At 35.8% G+C, this 21,278-nt stretch overlaps 2 protein-coding genes across 2 annotated transcripts; one reads left to right on the forward strand and one right to left on the reverse strand.

The window, feature by feature from the left end:
- LOC113703186 (adenine phosphoribosyltransferase 5-like) lies at nt 1-4,158 on the reverse strand. Its single transcript, XM_027224471.2, has 7 exons — nt 3,795-4,158; nt 3,555-3,665; nt 2,442-2,534; nt 1,870-2,019; nt 1,707-1,765; nt 320-395; nt 1-180 (listed from the first exon to the last, which is right to left on the reverse strand). Exons 1-6 carry the CDS (start codon nt 3,883-3,885, stop codon nt 321-323), a joined length of 579 nt encoding a protein of 192 aa, XP_027080272.1. The 5' UTR covers nt 3,886-4,158; the 3' UTR covers nt 1-180; nt 320.
- Nucleotides 4,159-16,286: 12,128 nt separating this feature from the next.
- Nucleotides 16,287-20,582, forward strand: LOC113704174 (uncharacterized). Its single transcript, XM_027225890.2, has 2 exons — nt 16,287-16,671; nt 17,973-20,582. The coding sequence occupies exons 1-2, from the start codon at nt 16,612-16,614 to the stop codon at nt 20,208-20,210; spliced, it is 2,298 nt and encodes a 765-aa protein (XP_027081691.1). The 5' UTR covers nt 16,287-16,611; the 3' UTR covers nt 20,211-20,582.
- The last annotated feature ends 696 nt before the right edge of the window (nt 20,583-21,278 follow it).

Raw genomic sequence — 21,278 nt, forward strand, 5'->3', positions numbered from 1 at the left:
TAGCAGCAGCCGAGGAAAACTGAAACAGTCTCTAAGATAATTGTTAAAAAGAAGAAGAAGAAGAAGAGGAAGAACGGTACAAAAGGCCTGTGAGCCAAAATTTCTACTTCGTTTCCCAGGTATCATCTCTTCTGGACTGAAAATCTGAAATCAGCCTTGGATACACACAGGCCCTGCTTGCTGCACAGAAATTTAATATTAGTTCAGAACATTGTACAGTCAATTTGTTATTTGTTATCTGTCATGTCCAAAAATTGATAAATCAATACCCTGTTAAGGGCTTCGCCAAGTAAAAACTCAAGTACGTGAAACATTCTACCTCAACAATAACCTTCAAATTCTCGGGGTTCCACAAGTATGTAAAGTGGCTTTCCGTTTAGCCTGCTTTGTCGTCCCTGCAGTGTAAGCAAGCAATGATCAAGAAGTTAAATGCAAGACAAGACATGCTGTTGCACCTGCATAATTCTGACAGGGTAAAAAGAGGCCATTCTCATGCTGAACAGTTGATGAAGGATATAGAGCTGAGCTTACCAGGTGAACATAATAAATTTATGAATTAGGATGTCTATCAATATCTTAGGACAATAACCTTTCACATTTGAAGTTATGAGTATTATAAAGACCTTATATGTGATGCATGTTGAGAATTCTAATCATTGTTAAAGCGCAACTCAACCTGTTATATCCCCCTACTCTTGGGAAAGATGCACCTTACCTCTCATTGAGGAGCAGAGGGAAGGAGCATAGGACTTTCAAATTTGACATAGAGCAGTATCAGGCCAGAACATTTACAGTTTAAACCAATGAAACAATTATAGGACCATCTTGTTCCTCACGTACCTCTATCCAAGTGCACCTGTTTCTGTTATCTGCATTTACCTCGAATAACGGAGCTATGGAGGCATGCATGGATCCATTTTCAGGGATCCAAGCGCACCTGTTTCTGTTAATATATGGCTTTAGCAGATAATCTTTTTCTTCATGTATTTATCACAGTTCTCATGTATCTGTTTTGTGCATTTGCCTGAAAGTTGTGTAAGCATGTGCAAATCCATCTTCAGAGCCCCAAATATCTATAATGAAATTCACATAATTACAGCTGTTCTTTTCTAAAGGTAGTTATCAGATGCTCTCCTGATTTTCACTGACACAGGTTTAGCCAACAAACAGGTTGATGGCTTTATTCTGAGCAGCAGCCCTAGAGGCGCTTTCATGAAACAGCTTTTGCTTTTCAAATCTTGTAAAGAATTATCACTTTTCAAGAAAGACTTTGTAAAGAGATTAGGAAAAGCAAAGCTAATCCAGAACAAGCCTCATTTGTGTGCTTGACATGATTTACTACATTATGCTACTTGCACACAGGTAGTGTCTAGATTGTATTAACCTGTTGATCAAGTACATGGCAAACTTACAACAGTTAGGAAGCTAAATTCATAGGCATTATGATTTTCAGATTTGCTTTAGTGTTGGACAACAATTTTATGTTTTTATTGACCTGAACAGAAATGCTTTTCTATCAGAAAATAAATATTCTGCCCGATGTGAATGACAATTATGGTGACTCTTTGAGTGCATTCTTTGAAATCTCATGCGACCACAATTTCATATTAATTATTTCCAAGTATGAAATCAGCAACTGTAGAGAGATGGAGTATCATCCATAACTCAGAATATAAATCCATGCCAAGAAAAACTTCAACTATTACCTTGGCCTCAGGCAATCCTATAACACAAGCACATTCAACAACTTCAGCTTCCATGGATTCTATACCAAATCAAACAAGATGCTATTTGTGAGCTGAGAGACTTGTGAAGGATCAAGATATTATCATGAAGCAGAGAAGAGATGCAGAAAATGCCTCAAGGTACCTAAAAGTTTTATTGCTGCAGAGAGTGTTCCACCAGTAGCTACCAAATCATCAATTACCACAGCCCTTTCTCCTCTCTGCACTGCATCAATATGCATCTCTAGACAGTCTTTTCCATATTCCAGCTCATAAGCTTCTGATATGACGTCTCCTGCACAGTGTTTCCAAAAGTTAAGCTGAAATTTATTACATGAATAGTAAAGATAAACAATGAAGGATATATTCATGGATTTTTTTTCTTTTTTTGTTTAAATTATCATTTGCACATGTGTCAAAATGTGTTGTAATGATGGAACCTAGAACAAAAGCTAACATAACAGACAAATAATATGAAGCAAATAAAGTTACATAAAGTGTAAAAGATCAGTGGCAAGCATGGCTATTTTTGCCAGGAGCTTTTTGTTAGACATGAACTATGCATGATTAGCCAACAGTCAGGCAACTTCTTGAAACCTAGAAGCCTCTGAACACGATTTCTGTTGTTCTAGGGTGCCTGGTGAGTAGTTAGAATCAGAAACTGAAATGAGACTCTCTCTTCGGGTAATGTTTCACTAAAATGTGGGAAAAACATACCTGGCAGTTTTCCTGGTTTACGCAAGGGAACAAACTTGGCACCAATAGCCAGTGCAATTGATGGTCCAAACATGAATCCTCTGGCTTCGATGCCTACGAGTGATTGGCATGATAAATCTTAGATAAAACAACAAACCGATCCAGAAAAGGCTCGCGGAAAGGCTTTTCTTGAGATTACAAAGATGAACCAACAAATACGAAGGAAAAATTATGTCTATGAATTGGTGGAAATTAGAACCATACTCCCACATCCCACCAGTTACACACTGTTTTTAGTAACAAATTTGAGAAACTTAAAAGAAAGAAAGAAAGCTGTTTATTTCCTTTTTTTTTCGTGTCAGTTTGGTCAGCAAGAGAATTAGAAAAACTTTTCACACTTTCCTACTCGTTTCTGCATTTTAGTAGTGCTCAAATAACAGCGAAGGAAAAGTGCAGGAAAAAAAGTCAGTACTCACACATTTATGTTTCGGCTTAGGGTAATTTTCTCACATTCGGGGCGGGGGAGACAAGTTGCTTATGTCCTCAGCACCACTCACCAAACTTCATGCTAATGGCAGACCTCAACGACGCAAAAGCACACAACGCATATTCAAGAAGTTCTTTTCTTTTTTCCTTTTTTCTCGAGAGAAGAAGACACCAAGCACTATTTTGGCACACCGCGCATTCTTTTGTCATAAAATCACAAGGATAAATTAATGCCATTATTGGCAGGATTCTTCAACAGATGCCACTAGCCAAATTGTTCCCAGAAATCTGGGGATAGTGTCACCTTAGCCTTAGAGAAGCTGTGCATGCAAACTAGATTAATCACTTTTGTTGGTTAAAGGCTACGGCGCTTTGCCATTTTATGCAATGGCTGAATTATAAGCAAAATTCTCCTTCCCTCCCCCTCGGCTGCCCTCTTCCCCATCAAGAAGGAAAAAGATATTAAAAGCAAAAATAAAATAAAATAAAAGAGGGAGACAATGCAAATTGCAATTGATTTTTCTCTAGGAGATTAATATTACACACTTATCAGTGAAACTACTGACTAGCAACAGAAAATAACATGCATGTGTGCGTGTGAGAGAGAGAGAGTAAAAAGAGAGTGGAGAAAATGTCTGTAGTAGTTACCAGCAACCACAGAGATGTCCATGTCCTTGTATCTATCCACAAATATGTCCACAGTGTCTTTAAAGACCTTATGATTCAGTAACAAAGTGGTTATGTCTTGAAACATTATTCCTGCACAAAAGGAAAAAGGAATTTAACAAACAAACCAACAAACAAAAAAGAGCAAAAGCTCGCATGCATTCTACAACATTGTTAGCTAAAGAATTAAGGGAAATGCAGAAGAAGAAAAAGGAGCAAAACCCGGTTTTGGGAAGTGGGGTATGACTCTGATGGCATCAGAAATGGCCTGAAGCCTCGGGTCACCCTTGAGCCCATTTTCTGCTGCAAACATCTTGCTTGCTTGTGCTTTTTTTAGTGTGTGTGCGTGAATCTTGAGCTTTGATTTGAGGGTATGTGCAAGCAAGAAAGAAAGAAAGGAGTATCCTTTTTTTTTCTCTCTTTTTTTTTTTTTTTGCTTTTTGCTGCTTCTTCTCTCTCTTTGGAGCTGGTTGAAGAGGTCTGGGGACTCTGGTGTCTTTATAGCCTCTGCACTGTGTACTTTTGCAGTCTTGAATGTGCTTTGGATACGCACTTTGCAAGTTCCAACAGTTATTTCACCCTTCCAGAGGAGCTAGTAATAAAGTTGTAAAGATCAAATCTCTCTTTTTCTTCCTTCCTTCCTTCCTTCCTTCGTTCATTCATGTCCATGTTTTGTGTGGATTTTCAGTGACATTTTTTTCTGTTGGCACCACCACCTACATGGTGTGATGGGGAAATTTCAAGAAAACGGGCCTTCTTCCACGCGCACCCTCAAATGTGCGTGGCTCAATAGTGTAACATATATGATGGATGTTTTGCTTTCTTTCTTTTCTTCCAGATTTGAGAGGTGGGGAGGAGAAAATGAAAGTATTTTGTGCTCTCACATCAAAATCTTTCATTTTAGATCCTGAGCCATTATATGACGGACAATAGCTTCTGTTAATTGGGTATAATCTAAGAATTAAACAAAAGAGGTGATAATTTCCTCACGGTATGTATATTCATGGTAGTCGTGGACCCTCTTCTTTATGATTTTTGCATTTCGAGTTGCAAAATTCAAGTTTCGAAATTCAAATGTGAATCCAATTTAAGTGGCTTGTTTTGGGTAGGTACGCCACCCTAGATATGTCTTTTTCTTATAATAATAGAATTTTTGAGTGTTGCCTCATAATATCACACTACTCTTTCTGTATCCAGAGTACTGTATTTTTTTTTACCCTGATTATATCTCTCTTCTTGAATATTTGCAGCTCAAAATTGCAATTCGAGTTTCACATTTATGGCCTAGTTATATCACATTCTTTATGGCCTAGTTATAATAGAAATTTTGAGTGTTACCTCTTAATATCACACTCTTTATGTATATATCCAGTACTGTATTTTTTTTACGTTAGTTATATCTCTCTTCTTGAATATTTGTAGCTCAGAATTGCAATTCGAGCTTCACATTTATGACCTATTTGGCAAATATTGTGTTTGGATTGCATTTTTCATGGAAAAATTACTGTAACGATTTGATGTATGTAAGGAAAAAAGGTAATAGGGAAATGTGATCACGGAAAACGACGTAATTTTCCGACGGAAAACCGCAATCCAAACAAGGCCCATCAAGTTTATTTTCTACAAGTTTTTTAACAACTTTAGTTACAGTAACCTAAAAAATTTCAATATTTGATATAATTAACATTTACGCTTTAGAATGGAATAAATTTGTGCAAATTTATTTGACCTAATTATCATGGTTTACTTTTAAAAACATTGCATGATTTTTCTTTTGTTTTATTTGTTTCTGCTCTGCTATTTGCATATCTGTACTGAACTTTTATATTTTCTGATTTTAAAAAAAATGAAGTTTTCATCAAAAATAATTCAGTTGTAATACTTGATTAGTCCTGTTACATTTTTTATTTTAAAATTTTATATTCATCAGCAATATAATTGCCAAGGCGAAGTACAAATTGTATGAAGTTAGACATGTTCCTATTCTCTTTTTATTCTATTTTTAATATCTAAATAATTCTTACACAATTATTCAATTATAAAAAAATAAAGATACTCATATTCTATTGTCACACAAATTAAGAGACGCATTAAACATGGACATAGTAATAAATTGAATAAATTAACTACCCTTTTTTTATTTAAAAAAAAATTAACACTAGTTGGCTGAGGCGTTGAAGCGAGTGGAGGTTTGGTAACTCTGGTTTGCGTCTGGAAATCTGCATGGCGATTTATGGGAATGAGCTTTTTGTGATGAACGAGGTAAATGGCTATGGTAATTCCCCTAAATTGGGTCCCCCTCAGAGAAAAAAAAAAAAAAAGGCTGTGCGGAGGATTTGGGGGGGCCGTAACAAGAAAAGGCATCGGATGGTAAATTTGGGGAAGAAACGAGGTCGAGTGCGGAGTGTGAGGCAGCTTTAGGAGATTCGACCGTGGTCCCGAGGGTTCTCTTCGCATTTTTACTCTTTTTAGGCCCCCCCCCCCCCCTCCTCCCCAGCACTAGTAGAAGACCTACTAGCCTTTGCTGATATCTACTTCATTCTCAACTTGTACGTGTCAATCACCTGCTCTTAGTCATGTAAGCTCTTCATTGGTTCCTTCAACACCAATTTGCACTTTTTCTTTTTTTTTTTTGACCTTTTGACAATTTTGAGTCGAGAATATAAAAGCGATCGAGAATATTACAAAAAAATTGATTATTCAAAATTTTTAAAATCTATAATCAGTTAAAATAATCCACGAGAACCAGCCATAAGTTGTGCATGATCTTAAAATAAAAAAGAGTGACAAGAATTGAGCTATGATGATGCAAAGATCATTTATGTAGGTATTACATTTTCCACATGATTTACAGTTGTAACCATAAACTAACAACTTGTTTGGATTGTAAGCTTTTGGGAAAATTTTTTCTTAAGATATTTTTGTATATTTTTTTAATTACCTTTATATATATATGTATATATATACATATGTACGTACGTGTATATATATATACACATACACATATATAGACACACATTTTTTTAGTTTACCTTTGCAATACATACACTATCACCGTTTGATCCATGACACATATGCAAAATTTGAATTTCAAATTCAAATTTTACATAGTTGTCATTCATCCAACGTTAACAATGTATACACTGTCAGTGTAGAAAAAATTAATCCTTTTATTTTTCTGCTTTTTCTCGTAAGAATGTCTGTGGTTACAATGGTACATTAGAAGGCCATGAACTCATTGTCCAACTTCTATTCCATGCAAAGCTTTTCAATGAGGTTTTGCTGTGAATCAGTAAAAAAAAAAAAAAAGAGTCTATGGAAGACAGAGATTCCAAGAAAAATGTTTAGATTTTGAGGTTCATTTGTAGCTGAGTTTCTAAATTGCTATTCTGATATTCTATTTTAACCATGTTCTTGGAATTACAATTCAATCGTAACGAAGGCTCTGATATGATAACATTTCCTTATCGTTTGATAGTAGCTCTCTCCTTTTTTTTAGATGTTGTTTATAGTATGACTAATACTACTAAATTACTTAATTGAGCAACTCTGTAGCATTTACAATTTGAATATTAAATTTACACAGGTTTTGCGACTCAATTGCCTGTACAACAACCCTTCAATCAAGTATAGACAGAATTATGTATACAAATTGTTGGAATATTTTACAAAATAATCGAATTTTCAATTTAGAGTTAATTGCATAAGTTACGATGAAGGAAAAGTGGTAATGATTTTTTGAGTAATTGGTACTTGAATAGCTTTAATATTTAGTGTAATTAGAAATTAAACCTATTTCAGTTGCCAAAATTTGTAACCTACACTCCTAATTTAATTTGCCAATAATTCATATCTTATTACTAGTGTAACTTATGCTTTTTTTTAGCTTTACATCACCTACACAAAATGCATGGATCTTGAGATAGAAAATGCTGTTGATACTACACTACTTATGCTTTGGGAGCTACAATTCATAAAAGAAAAATAATTTATTTTCTCTATTTTTCTATCTCAGGGTAAAGCAATAAAAAATCGATGTTAATGGAACTATACTCTCTTAGTTGTGCTAACTAATGAGAGTAGGGATGGCAATGGGGGCGGGTGCCCGCGGGTGCCCGCCCCGCGGGGGGCTCACGGGGCGGGGGGCGGGGGTATACTCCCCCGCCCCATCCCCCGCCCCGCCACCCGCAAAAAAAATATATATATATATATATATATATAAATGACTATATATTATATGTAAGTTAATTAGTTATAAACTTATGATAATGATATTATTAGTTAAATGTATTATATAATGTATATTAGTTTATGTAATATAATTGATATTATCAATTATATGAATAATTATACATGTCTACTAGTAGAATTTATTAATTAGTTATACTAAATTTACTAATACATTTATACTAAATTTCTAATTACACTTAATAGAATAACACTTTTTTCTCAAAAAAAAGCACAAACACAATTATGAATTAGTGATTGCATTTGTACTAAAAGTAAAAATTTGACTATTTTAGTTATATTTATTTCATCATATTGGATTGTATTCAAATAACTTCTGTTTGATTGTTTTTATGAGTTTCAATTGTAAAATTACAATGAATAATAATTTGGTGATGTGTTGATATTTTAGTACTTGATTATTTATTAAAATTTAATTATAATAAAATTTTATAATAAAATTTTATTAACCCCGCGAGTGCCCCCGCGGGGGAAGCGGGGCAAGGCGGGGCGGGGGGAGCGGGAGGCGGGGGACGGGGCGCCATCCCTAAATGAGAGCGATAATAAGTATGGTTAGGATATTGAATCTTAAGGGTGCCATGTTAAAGATCCTATTATACAGAATTAGTTTTTTCTGCAAAAACTTGAATCACTTTAAAAAAAAGACGAGATTTCAACCTTTTTCGCACTTATGCATTATTATATCATTATTGTTATAGTTGACAAAAAGTCATATGATAATTAATTTAAATTTAAAATTTAAAATTTAAAATTTACATGTATATCATGTGTAGGATTGCAAAACGAATCAAACTACTCACAAGTGCTAGTGACCCAACTCGATCAAAATTTGACTCGAACTGGATCATCATGGAATTTGAGCCGACCAAAAGAGTTTGAACTCAAATTCGAAGTCGAGCACTAAAAAACTAAGTTCATTAGTTCGCAAGCCGCTTGATATATATATATATATTAATTCTAAAATTAAATATTAAATATTTTATTATTTATTAAAAAAATTATTTATCTAATATTTATTTTTTAAATTTGAGTAGACTCCAACTCGACCTCGAGTTTGATAAACTTGAGTCGACACTAGACTCGTTTACAGCTTCAGAGTCATGTATTGTCGAAAAATTTTACTCTCAATGTAGATACTGCTACTATAAGATTTAACTCTTTAAATTTTACTAATAACTCTGAGACAGCTCAGGGATGAAAAAAGGACTACTCCCATACGATAGCATTTTCCCATTCTTTATTGTGGGGGACCCCATTAATGGATTTGCATGACAACATCACAGTCAATCGGAGGCACTGCGCTACACCCGACATCTAGGTTCGTCCTCGACACGCTGCAAAGCTTTCTCGGGCGATTTGGAGAGTGTCAAATACGTGCAGGGGTTGGAGTGTAGAAGGGGACAATAAAAAAGAGTCCCCACGTAGGATGAATCCGGCGTACGTGATTTACTATTCACGTGCACGCGCGCTAAAAGAGAGCATGATAACATGATCATTGAATACTTGTTGAGAAATAACCTTTCTTTTTGCCACCACAAGATTTCACTATATCTTCGCTGTCTGTGTTGATTTGGATTGTACGGTCTGATTTGACGGTGAAGATTAGCCTTTTGTCCGTGGAAGCACGAAATCACTATCGTCAAAATTGGTGTCCTCTGAAGATCATTGCAAAGATATTCCCCTATATTTCACCCAGACAGCAAAGTCAACAGAGCAAGTGGAATAGAGAAAACTCAAATTATCTCCGAGGCATTCGTCAATCCATTCGGATTCGGATCGGATAATATGACGTATGCGAGATAGAAAGATAAATCGTATTTTTATCTTCTTCTTCCTGTCAGTTGTTAATGGGAAAAGGAAGATGTTATATCTTTTTTTGTAGTCTATTTCTTCATATTTGAAGATATAGAAAACTGAACAAAACCTTTAAACCATTCCTTTCGACCTCATCCATAACATAAGACTAGTGTGTGATTTTAAATTCGAACCGACAAATAAATCGAATACATTTTTTTATTCACAGTTGAATCGGCTCAATCAGAGTCCAAGATTTTATTTTGCATTTATTTGATATAAATAGCTTGGATAACATTATTGAAATACAAAGATTTTGAAAAAAAAATCGGCAAAAATCAATTTAAATGTCCAATGTTTTATTTTTTAAAGTCACTGTTAAATGGTTCACGAGATGTTTAACCAAATTTACTATAGAATCAGACTAATATAATATCACAGTCGATTTGTGAGGTCAAACACGCCAGTCCAACTCGATTTTCAAACACACAGCCATAAGCTTTGTAAACAAGTAATCAAATCAATGGATTCGAATTTAATTGATTAATCCATTTTAACAACCAAAAGAAGTTAGACGAGGAAATGTAAAGCTCAATTGAAGTCTGCAAATGCCAAAACATGCAGGACTTTAACGTGTGTTTGCACACTGCTAGCTAAGACTCGTGGAGATGTTGGAGTTGAACTACAAAAGAAGTAACAAAAATTTTACTTGAAAAAAAAGTAGCAAGAAAAAGGAGGAAAAGTAAAGACTAAGCGATCATTTTGAGGATCTCTTACATATCTCTGGCTTCTTAACCATGGGGCAAAAGAGCCGTCTCTTATTACCAAAGGTACCATTTGTCTACCAAAGTCTGATTCAGGCTGTTGAAAAAAAAAATAAACGTCCACCCTATCTTTTACGGATTTGGGGCAGGGACGGTCATCAGTATGACCGTCCCTGCACGGTTAAGGGCCAAGATTTGCCCTCAAAATTTTGTGCGGCTGAGATTACACCATGTAACTCGATTTCCGCGCCAAGTGTGGGGCCCATCACTATCTGTTCTGAAAATACATCCTGTGAAAAAAAAGTTACACGATGTACAAAGAAAGTTACGCGCAGTTGATAATGACCAAAATTGCCCGTGCCCCGAGTCCATCTTTTACCTGCTCTCTTTTTACACGGTGTCCGGAAAGAAGATTCATTTTATCATATATGGTCTCTTTTTTCTCTTCGCGGCAAAGACATAATTCCACTAAATAAATATCTCAATTATTAACTTTTTATGCACTGACGGATATTAGCAGTCTTGGATGTACTTCACACGTGCATGATTTTAATTTCAAATATGGATTAACTTTTTATGCACTGACGGATACTAGCAGTTTTGGATGTATTTCACACGTGCATGATTTTAATTTCAAATTTGAATTCATGTTATGTAACATGATCTAAATCTGATTATGTAAATAAAAAAAAATCGTTATACTGGCAATGTATAAAAAAAAGCTATCATAATTACATTACGTTTCATATAATGCCAAGCATACGTGGGTGGTCTGAAGAATCTCAATGGTGGAATTATTTCACTCAAATATGAATGTTTATCCACTAGAGTCCAGACTAAGGGCACATGAGCCCTTCTCACTTTCCCTATGTTTGGATGGTAAATTATTACACTTTATTTACACACATTGACTTGCTTGCATCATCAACACATTTTTCAATTACCTTTTTATCTCACATACATCATATCAAAAAGGTGCCATAGTACTTTTTTCACAAAATTATTTTAAATAATTTACGATCCAAACACAACAGTATTAGAGGTTGCTGCCAGGCATCTAATGGACATTTCTAATTGAGCTATGATCTGATCTAGCATGTTTCTTTAGGGTTCCCTTATTCTTCTTTGCAATTGAAAGTACTTAGAATAATGAATGAATAATACTACTAGTAAAGCATAAGCAAATCCAAAATGGTCACACCTAATCTTTAAGATCTCTTCATCTCCGCTCTATGACGATGACGGGGACGATCAGCGTCAAATTACTGTGAGCTGCAATCATCATTCGACTAGTTCGTTGAAATATCTATACTTTAAAGTCGTCCACAATAATAGCTATGTGTGAAGGAAAATTTTACGGTTGCTTTCCTATGTGATTCCCTAAATTTATGTCCAATTACGGATTTCCAGATAACTCTCTATAAATGGAAGTGACCTGGGGTCTGCAACATCTTCCTTAGGAGACTTGAGCGGTTGGAGTTGGAGGCCATTTTGACAAAATTACTACAAGATAAAGCCAGTCAATGGACTGACGGAGACAGGCTTGAGGGTTAATTGCCATCTTTCATAGGTTTGTTTGTTTTGTGGGAATGGGAGGGAAAGGAATGGAAAAAGAAATGAAGGAATGGAATTTTTAAATGTTTGGAATAGGTTTTGAAGAGAGAAAAGAAAGAATACGGAGGGAGGGATGAGATCTAGTTATTTTTTGTCAAATTACTTTTCTTTCAAAAATGGGCGGCAACAGAAGGGAAGAAAACTAATCGACCAGTTTACAAATTAATTAAGCTTTTAAATTAAGGATAAAAACATAAATAAAACGTGGGTCGGTTTGGATTGGCCTTTTTTAAAAAAACTAGTTTTTCAAATACAATGTTACAGTAATACACAATAATTCAAAAAATATCTCATTTATAAAATATATCAAATATTTTAAAAAATTTTTATAGTAAAAATTTTTTATATGCACTGTTACAGTAAAATTTTTTAAAAACACCCCCCAAAAACAACTAATCCAAAGGGAACGTAACACAATTTTCTTTCTTTTCTTTTTCTTTTTTTAATCCAAATAATATTTTCAATGTTTCTTTTTTTTCCGTTTTGTGTTTAATCTGTTTTTGCTCTACTTTTATTTATTTAAAAAATTTTTTTTTTTTTGGACTGAAGTCCTCTTCTTTCTTTTTCGTCCCGTTCCTTCGATTCAATCCAAACGGTGTCCAAGCGTACGAACAGCTGTATACAGAATCCTATAAACCTTCTGGAAGCACATCGCAATGGATAATGCATCTCACGTCATGAATCATTGATCCCGAATTAAGTCAAATTATCTTTTGACAAGTTTGAGGCTCACCGAGTTTTTAGTCTTTTCGACATCATAATTTCATATCTGGATAAGGCAGGCATCAAGATTTGGGCATCCTAAACCTACTGATTTTGGTCCACGGTGGTATGCAAAAGTTAAGACATGGTTTGAAATTAACAGTAGTGTCTAGTTAATTGGACCAATGTCATCTTCTCGTCTGTGTCGTTTTGGTTCTTTATCATGATTGCTCGAGATGTCACAAACTAGATTCATTCTCGATCCACAAAACATACTTGATCAAGTAACAACAATAATGTGTATTTAATCTCATCCACGGCCACCCTAATTGACGAATTTGACATCGTGTCTACCCGACATGATACGTCTTAAAATTCTTTTCTTTTTTTTTTTCAAGGGAGATTCCGATTCTTATAAAGGAAGGGAGAAAAGATTTTAAGAGTTGTATCGGAATTTCAAGATCACTTGACTGATATTTCTACCGGTTGAGTTGAGTTGAGTTGGACTTTGAGTTGACTCAAGATCACTTTGAGTGGATTCAAAACATCAAATAAATAACCAACTCCCATTAGAGGAGTGCTCTAAATCCATGCGGGTGAGTGGTGCATCCGTCTGGTCTGATGGTGGTTTAGTCCCCGTCAAGTTCCCCCGACTCTATAGGCCCACTCCCTAGAGTTGCTTCCCTTAGAAAGTAAGTTCCTCCCCCCTCTCTTAGGAGTAGGAGTAGGTTAGACTAGACTAGATGTGTCGCTACGAAAAAAAAAGAAAAAAAAAAAAGATGGTGGCTCAAATTAGATATTTACGTTTAGTATTTAAACCATCAAAAGAAAACTCAAATATGTTCATGGTGCCAAATCTAAATAAAAGAGAAGAGAGGATAAAATAAAAGCTGGAATGATATTATAATGCTTTTCGTAATATGTTATATATGAGATAAAAAATTGATTGTAAAGATTATAAAAAAAAAGAAGAAGAAGAAAGGTCAGTTATGATTAAGAATGAACGACGCAATACTCCAACAGATTGGATCAACTTGGGTTCAACGTCCTGAACCTAATGGATTTTCATTGAGTACGAAATCATGCAGAGCCGAAGAAACTGGACTAACATGGGTCCATTAACCAGTCCAGAATCAATCCAAGAGATTGGGCCCTACAAAATTTTGTAACTCAACTGGTGTCCACTGGAAATAGATTTTGGGAGCAGTATAAATTATCCCTTGCATTACTGGCTGTGAGAAAATGGCCATCCCAGCCACAGCATTTTCAAATTTCAACATATCTTTTTTTTTTTGTGAATTGTAGTTGAAATTATGTGTACTAATGCTTTTGGCACACTCTACATGTGTGCTTATTGCAAAATATATGATTATGTATTTTTATAATCAATTATTATATGCAGTATTATATTAGAGCATTATGTGCTTTTCTCAAAACTCTATAAATATTATTTTTTTATTTTTTAGGAAGTTATTGTATTTAAAATGATGGTAGAGAAAAAGAGAAAATGTGAGTAGATGTACCTAAAATCATGATAGAGAAAAAGAGTACCTTGAAAACTAATTTTAGAGGGTATTTTTGGTATAACATTAAGTGATATGAATTGTTTATACTAAAGGGAGGCTCTCCCACTATGTATGGTATAAAGTCTTGGAGTTATTTTTGAAATTGTTTTTGGAGTTTGTTACTGTAGACAGCACAAATAAAAACTACAAATTCAAGTAGAGCCAGAGATTTTCTAATGACTTCCAATTTTGCTAAGGTATTAACTAGGTTTGACATAATTCTTTGTTGAATAATTATCTTCAATTTCGTTGGTGTCAAGCCTATTTCATTGTCAAGTGTTCAGAAGAGACTAAACCATCTTTGGACCAGTTGAGTGGGTTAGTGTACCGCAAGATTTAAGAAGCTAATAATTCCTGGAATTCTGACAAGAGAATTTGATATCCCAACCAGCAACCCAATCTGGACTTAAAAGCCCTCTGGATGGCCATTGGACCAATTGTTCGATGGTTGGCCAAGTGCTCAAATTGAACATAACTCTAATGGAACTCTTGCTATTCGAACCTTTTCTTGAGTCAAATTCAAATATACAAGTATTGAGGTCGAATGTTCATCGAGCTTTGCATATATCTATCTGAATAGAAACTCAAGGCCGTCTTGAACTCACTTTGCTTTCTTATACACAAGAGCGAGCCTTTTTCAATTTATTCGAGTGAATTTCAAATGCACGAATATGGTGTTTGCCAAACTTGAATATTTATACTATACTAGGGGATGAAAGCTTGCGTAATGCGCGGGCGTCGGGTATACTATACTAGTAGATGCAATCTGCATATGAGAAAATTTATAATGATAAACTTACTTTAAACCACAAATAATAATTAACAAATGTGATCTCCTTCCTATCATGCCTATCTAATATGGACAATTGAATTAAAATACTAAAAAATTATCACACATACAACCTTCAAGATTACAGATTTCTTACAACCAAAAAGTAGATTGGTTAAAGAAAACATACCTATTGAGATTTCTTACAACCAAAAAGTAGATTGGCTAAAGAAAATATACTTATTAAGAAAGGTGTTGCAAAATGGGGAAGAGGAGTAGCTAATATAGCAACATCCAAATTTAATAGGCTACATGATTATGGTGGAAGAAAGTTGTAAGTAAATGAAAAAAATATGAACAGATGGGGGTAACGGCCAAGAAAACAAACTTCTCTACTAATTGGCATTAATTGTGTCTTAATATCTATATATCATAAGTTTGCAGATAACTGATGAGAAATGCTTTAGGAAATTAAGAGACTTGGATGTTAATACAATTAAATGATTAGAAGGGCTTTTATGTTATTTCACTAAAACACAAGCTGAATTTAGTTATACCCAATGTTCAATCGGATATCTGTCACCCCTAGCTTTAAATGTCTAAAAGGACATCTAAGTAAATACAACAAAACTAAATTAGCTATAATGACTTGTATTCAATACTCCAATTGCACTTCAAATTCTTACATTCCCAAAATAACCCTACCCTTACGGTTGAAATCCAAAGAATATCTTTACCCTAAACTCATTCTTATATAGTATAAGGATATATATATATATATATAAGGATATAAGGATATAAAGGGAGAAATAGGAGTTTGGGATAAATATTTTTCTATCACTTTATATACTTTCAACTTTATCCTTACAAGAAAATCAGTTATTACTTTACAACTTAAACACAAATTGCTAAAATAACTATCTATATAACTATTTCTAATCATAACTAGTTTAAATGCATATTGATAAAATGACTGTCTCTAAATATTGTAACTACCAGAGTAACCATCACATGATGGACAAAAAAAAAAAAAAGGTTAAAATACCCCATTTTACTTCAGTAATGAAAATTTTATGTAAAATTAATTTGCAAAAGGGCAAAAAAAAAGAAGTTTGTCTGAAATGCACCGTTAGCACTAGCACTAGTAGTTGAGCGCCACTTGGTTGGTTGCCATCCCATTGCAAACTGGAAAATGATCTCATCTTATTGGTAGTCATTTGTGACTTTCCACCAAAGCGCAAAATAGTACTCACCAAGTGTGGGACGAGGGAGGAGAGGAGAGGAGAGGGAGATGCTTCTGGACAACGAAAAGTGGTAGTGATGATACGGTTAAATGAATCCCGTGCAAAAGCGGTTAGTGTGAATTTGGTTCTCCATCCCTTTCCGCAACTTCAAGTTACACTCCTCCCTCAAGCCCCACAATATATGCTTCCTTATCTTGAGAGGTTTGATATTCTTTCGGGGAAAATCCTGGTCCAGACTCCAAGTTAAAAATGCAAAGCAGCAGTAGTAGTAGAAGTTTGGACTTTGGAGAGAAAGAGATCCTGAACATCATCGGATGTTGAGGCCAGGTACCAGAAACCATGGCCACCTTTTCACCCAATTTAACTGCTTCTTTCCCTCGCCATTTCGCCGACAACAAGGTACCCCCCCTTCATTTGTTTTTCCGGGTTTTTTCCCCACCCCCCCATTTTTGTCATTTCCCCCATGTGTTTATCGTTCATACATATTTGTTTCTGAAAGGCGGAAATGAAAAATATTCAACTTTTCCTCATTATTAGGATATTTATATTGTCAGGATGATGGTATTTGTAATTACTGTTTGGTTTTACGAGAGTTTATTGGCATAAGATTGTCCTTGGTCAGGGTTCCACTTAAAGAATCATAATCTGAAATTGGCTCCTCAAGTTTAATATTTTTTCCCCGTCTTTTGATAGCGAAGGCGAGGGCTCTATTTTGACGTCAAGAACTTGTATATTTGAGGTCGGATGGAAACTTGATGGATTAAGGGATTGGGGGAGTGTTATTATACTCGGGGTTTTCAGTGGATGCTTGAAAGTTGGAAGCTTTCTTTTTTACTGAATATTTGGAGTTCTAAAGCTGGTTTGCGACTTCTTTCTTGAGTTGAACTTGTTTAGTTTAGTAGGATGTATTTACACTCTCAGCTGAAGGAACGCCTAAGTAGCCAAGGAAATTAGTTTGCGGATCAGCTTATGCTTCGCATTGGTCAAATTTTTTTAGAGAGCATTAAGGATAGGAGTGTCTTCAGTAACCTGTAATAGAATCCGGGGATAAGCCTTGGATTGAGAGAGTCACCAGCAGAGGTCAACACTGGACATTTTAGAGGGATTGATGGGACAAGCCTTCAGAGTTTCCTAGAGAAACTGTTGGTGATGTGTTTTTAACGCTGGCATATCAGCATCAGTTATAACTAATGGTTGAAAAAGTTGGAGAGGATTCCTGCTACTCCTTGTTGACAAAGAAAAGGACAATAGATTTGAGCCACTTTTTTAGTATGTGGTCATAGATGGAATGATTCTTGCTGCTCGTTGACTGATGGAGTAGAAATAGCTGGCATTGTTTCAAAATGTCTTCTTGTTTCTTCCATTCTGAAATCGGACCATCAGTTTCTTTCCTTTTATCGATAGCTAAACATAGGTGCCTTCTATCTTTTGATTGCCTGTTGGATATTGATTTTTTCATACTTATTTTCTTCACAGAGATTGTCAAATTAGTCTTGATTTATGCTCTTTAATCTGTTTTGTGTTTACTTTCTTGTCTAACACTATGATCAGTTCTGTTCTAAGAGTTTGCTTTGAAGGCAATTTACCATTTTATGATGTCACATCCAGCAATTGGGAGACATAATGATTAAGCTCTTTTTCTTTATTGTCTTTGAATTGTGCTTTATCTTATTTTTGATGTGTTTGGATGTTCTATGCAGATATGCTGTCTTAGGCCAGAAGGGAAACAGACGAGAATGAGTTTTCTGGAGGCAAGCAACAGAAAAGGCCAAGTTTTATGGGTTGTCAGGTCAGTCTTGGATAACCAGAAGCCAAGCATCCATGGAAATGGAGCAACTGAGTCCACAAGGATTCTTTTGGAAAGACTGTTTGCGCAGACCCAGAAACTGGAAGAACAAATTGGTAGAGATCCTCATCTTCCTGAGATTGCTGAACTGGGCTTAAGCCTTGGAAAGCTGGAGTCTGATATGCAAGCTGCCCTTGCAGCGTTACAGAAGAAGGAAGAAGATCTACGGGATGCAGAGAAGAATGTTTTCTTGGAGTTAAATGAAGTAAACCGTGCAAAGGAGGAGTTGGAGCGGCGAGAGGAAGAAATAGCAGCTGCTAGTTCTAGGAAGGAAAGACTAGAAGAGGAGCTGAGGCAGGCTAATCTTGTCTTAGCTTCCCAAGCAATGGTCATTGAGGATCTTAAGCTTTGTCTTAGGGAGAGGGATCGGCAAATTTTCTCTGCTCAGTCTGCTCTCTCTTTGAAAGAAGATGAAATAAGTAAAATGAGCAATGATTTGATCAGAAAGAGTGAGGAAGTTGCCGATGCTGAATCAGAATTTAGATCAAAGGCGCAGCTTCTGAATGAAGCAAATGAAGTTGTGAGAAGACAAGAGGTTGAACTTCTAGAGCTCCGAAGATCAATTCAAGCGAAAGAAGAGGAACTAGAGTTCATAATGACTTTGCAGCAAACTGAACAGGAAAAACTAAGAGTCATGGGGGACAGTCTAAATAAACAGACTACAGATTGGCTTGTCGCACAGGAAGAATTGAAGAAGCTAGAGAAGGAGCTTTCTAAGCATAGTGGGGAAGCAAATGAAACTCTGGAGGACTTTAGGAGAGTTAGGAAGCTACTTACTGATGTGAGGTCTGAATTAGTTATGTCTCAGGAAGCTTTTGCTTTGTCTAGACAAAGAATAGAAGAACAGGAACAGCTTTTACAAGAGAAGCTTGTCGAAGTTGATGCACAAAGGAAAAGTGTGTTATCTTACATGACGCGTTTGAAGGATGCCACAGTAGAAGTGGAAAGTGAGAGAGTAAAACTGAGAGTTACTGAGGCTCGAAACAAGGAGCTTGAAAGAGAATTAGCCATGGAGAAAGAGCTCGTCACAGAGTTACAGAAGGAACTAAATAAGGAGAGATCTTCTCTAGAACAGGCGCTTATGGACATGGCATCTCTTAAAGAGGAACTAGACTGTAGAAACATTGAATTCGTAGAAACAGAGAATCTTCTTCGTATCAAGGAGTCAGAATTAGTCAATGCTAGATTAGAGATCCAACATTTAGAATCGGAGCTGACTTCTCTCCAGACCTTGCTGGAAGGAAAAGATTCAGAGCTCGTAAGTGCACAGAAGATGTTTGCAGTAGTAAATCAAGAGATAGCTGAGCTGAAAATGCTGATGAAAAATAGAGATGACCAACTTATGGAGGCTACAAGTGCGCTGAAGGAGAAAGAGGATAATGTTCAGACAATACAACATGAATTAGATAGTACCAAGCAGAAATTTTCTGAAGCTGAATCAGTTTTGGCAAAGATTGTTCAGCTCACTAATGACCTTGGAGATGAACAGTGTGGCAGATTGCTTAAGGAGACTGATCGCAAGCTATCATCTCATCTGTTTGATCAATCGGGTGCTAACTTTGACTGGAAAAAAAAGCAGCTTGAAACTGAACTGAAACTGACCAGAGAAAGCCTGAAAGCGAAAGAAATGGAAGTTCTTGCTGCACAGAGGGTTCTAGCAATTAAAGACGAAGAGCTCAAACTGGTTTTGAGTAAATTGGACAACAAAAACATGGAACTAATGCAAATGAAGGAAGAGATGAATCGAGATGGTGCTGAACTGAGGCAACTGTATGCTTTGGCACAAGAAAGAATTGGTGAAAAGAGTATTGGAGACCTGGCAATTGAGAAACTCCAACTGGAGGCAGCTCAGCTGGAAGTTGAAGCTGCAACTAGTGCGCTCCAGAAACTCAGTGAGATGAGCAGAGAACTTCTGAATAAGGCTAGTCTGAGCATTGATGCTGATTTTGATATCAGTATCATGCCTCATAGTAGCTCCTCTGACAACAGGGATAACATTGATGAAAGTGGGTGTCTTGCTAAAGTTAAAACTGAAGTTGCAAACCTTTCAGCTTTGACTGAGCAGCTTCTTAAAGAGGCTGGTGTTAAATAAGGCTAGTCTGAGCACTGTTACTGATTTTGATATCAGTATCGTGCCTCATAGTAGCTCTTCTGACAACAGGATAACATTGACAAAAGTGGTTGTCTTGGTAAAGTTAAAACTGAGGTGGGAAACCTTTCAACCTTGACTGAGCGGCTTCTTAAAGAGGCTGGTGTAGTAGGTGAGTAAAATAGCAAAGGTAGCTTGTGCGTTTGGTGACCAACATCTATGTAGATATCTAACAATTGCTTGGTATACTTTCTTATAGGTTGAGAGTATACTTTCCTAGATTTTTGACAGGGAAATTCATATTTGGCTTGTATGGTGTGATGATGGCATTCAATTTTCTCCTGTTATTTATGGCTAAGGATTCTGTAACAGTCATTGATGTCTTAATTGTTCTTATTTATCTGATGAAGTATGATATCTTCTCAGTTATAAACTTGGTGATAGCAAAGGATTTTGTAGAGTGAATGCAGTCCTTTTGTGGGTCTTGAGTTGTACATTATGCCCATGAACACAACTTGTGTTGCAATACGTTATCCTATCAGCTTGATGGATTTCCTGGAGAAACAATCCATAAATTGTACAATAAAACACCCCAGCTAAGCTGGCCATTAATGATCTCTGTTGCTTTACATTAAATCCAAAATGCTTATCACGACTAGTGCAGATCCAGTTATCAGTTTCTAAACTTTGCAATTGACAGGTTACAGATAAGCACTCTTGAAATTGATATTACCCTTGCGCATTTGAGAATAAAAATTTCTTTGGTTCTGGCGTTACTGGGCAGATTAAATCTGCAGCAATCCGAGAAAGATAACACCAGAAACAATCGGTGTTCCAGGCTGACGATCAGTGTTTAAACTGTCTTGCTATTGACACTGATAAGCAGACACTTGCTTAACTCGTCTGAGCATCAAGCAACCATACTAGCAGTCAGATGCTATGGTATTGAGTTCACAACACAGAAAGGCAAGGATCATACCATACAATACCGCAGCAAGTATCAATCAGTTTTATATGTAGATCACAACATGCAGACCTATAAGAAGGATATAGAATGGGTAGAAAAGCTCT

Source organism: Coffea arabica, chromosome 8e (genome assembly GCF_036785885.1).
Source record: "Coffea arabica cultivar ET-39 chromosome 8e, Coffea Arabica ET-39 HiFi, whole genome shotgun sequence".
Taxonomy (NCBI): Eukaryota; Viridiplantae; Streptophyta; class Magnoliopsida; order Gentianales; family Rubiaceae; genus Coffea; species Coffea arabica.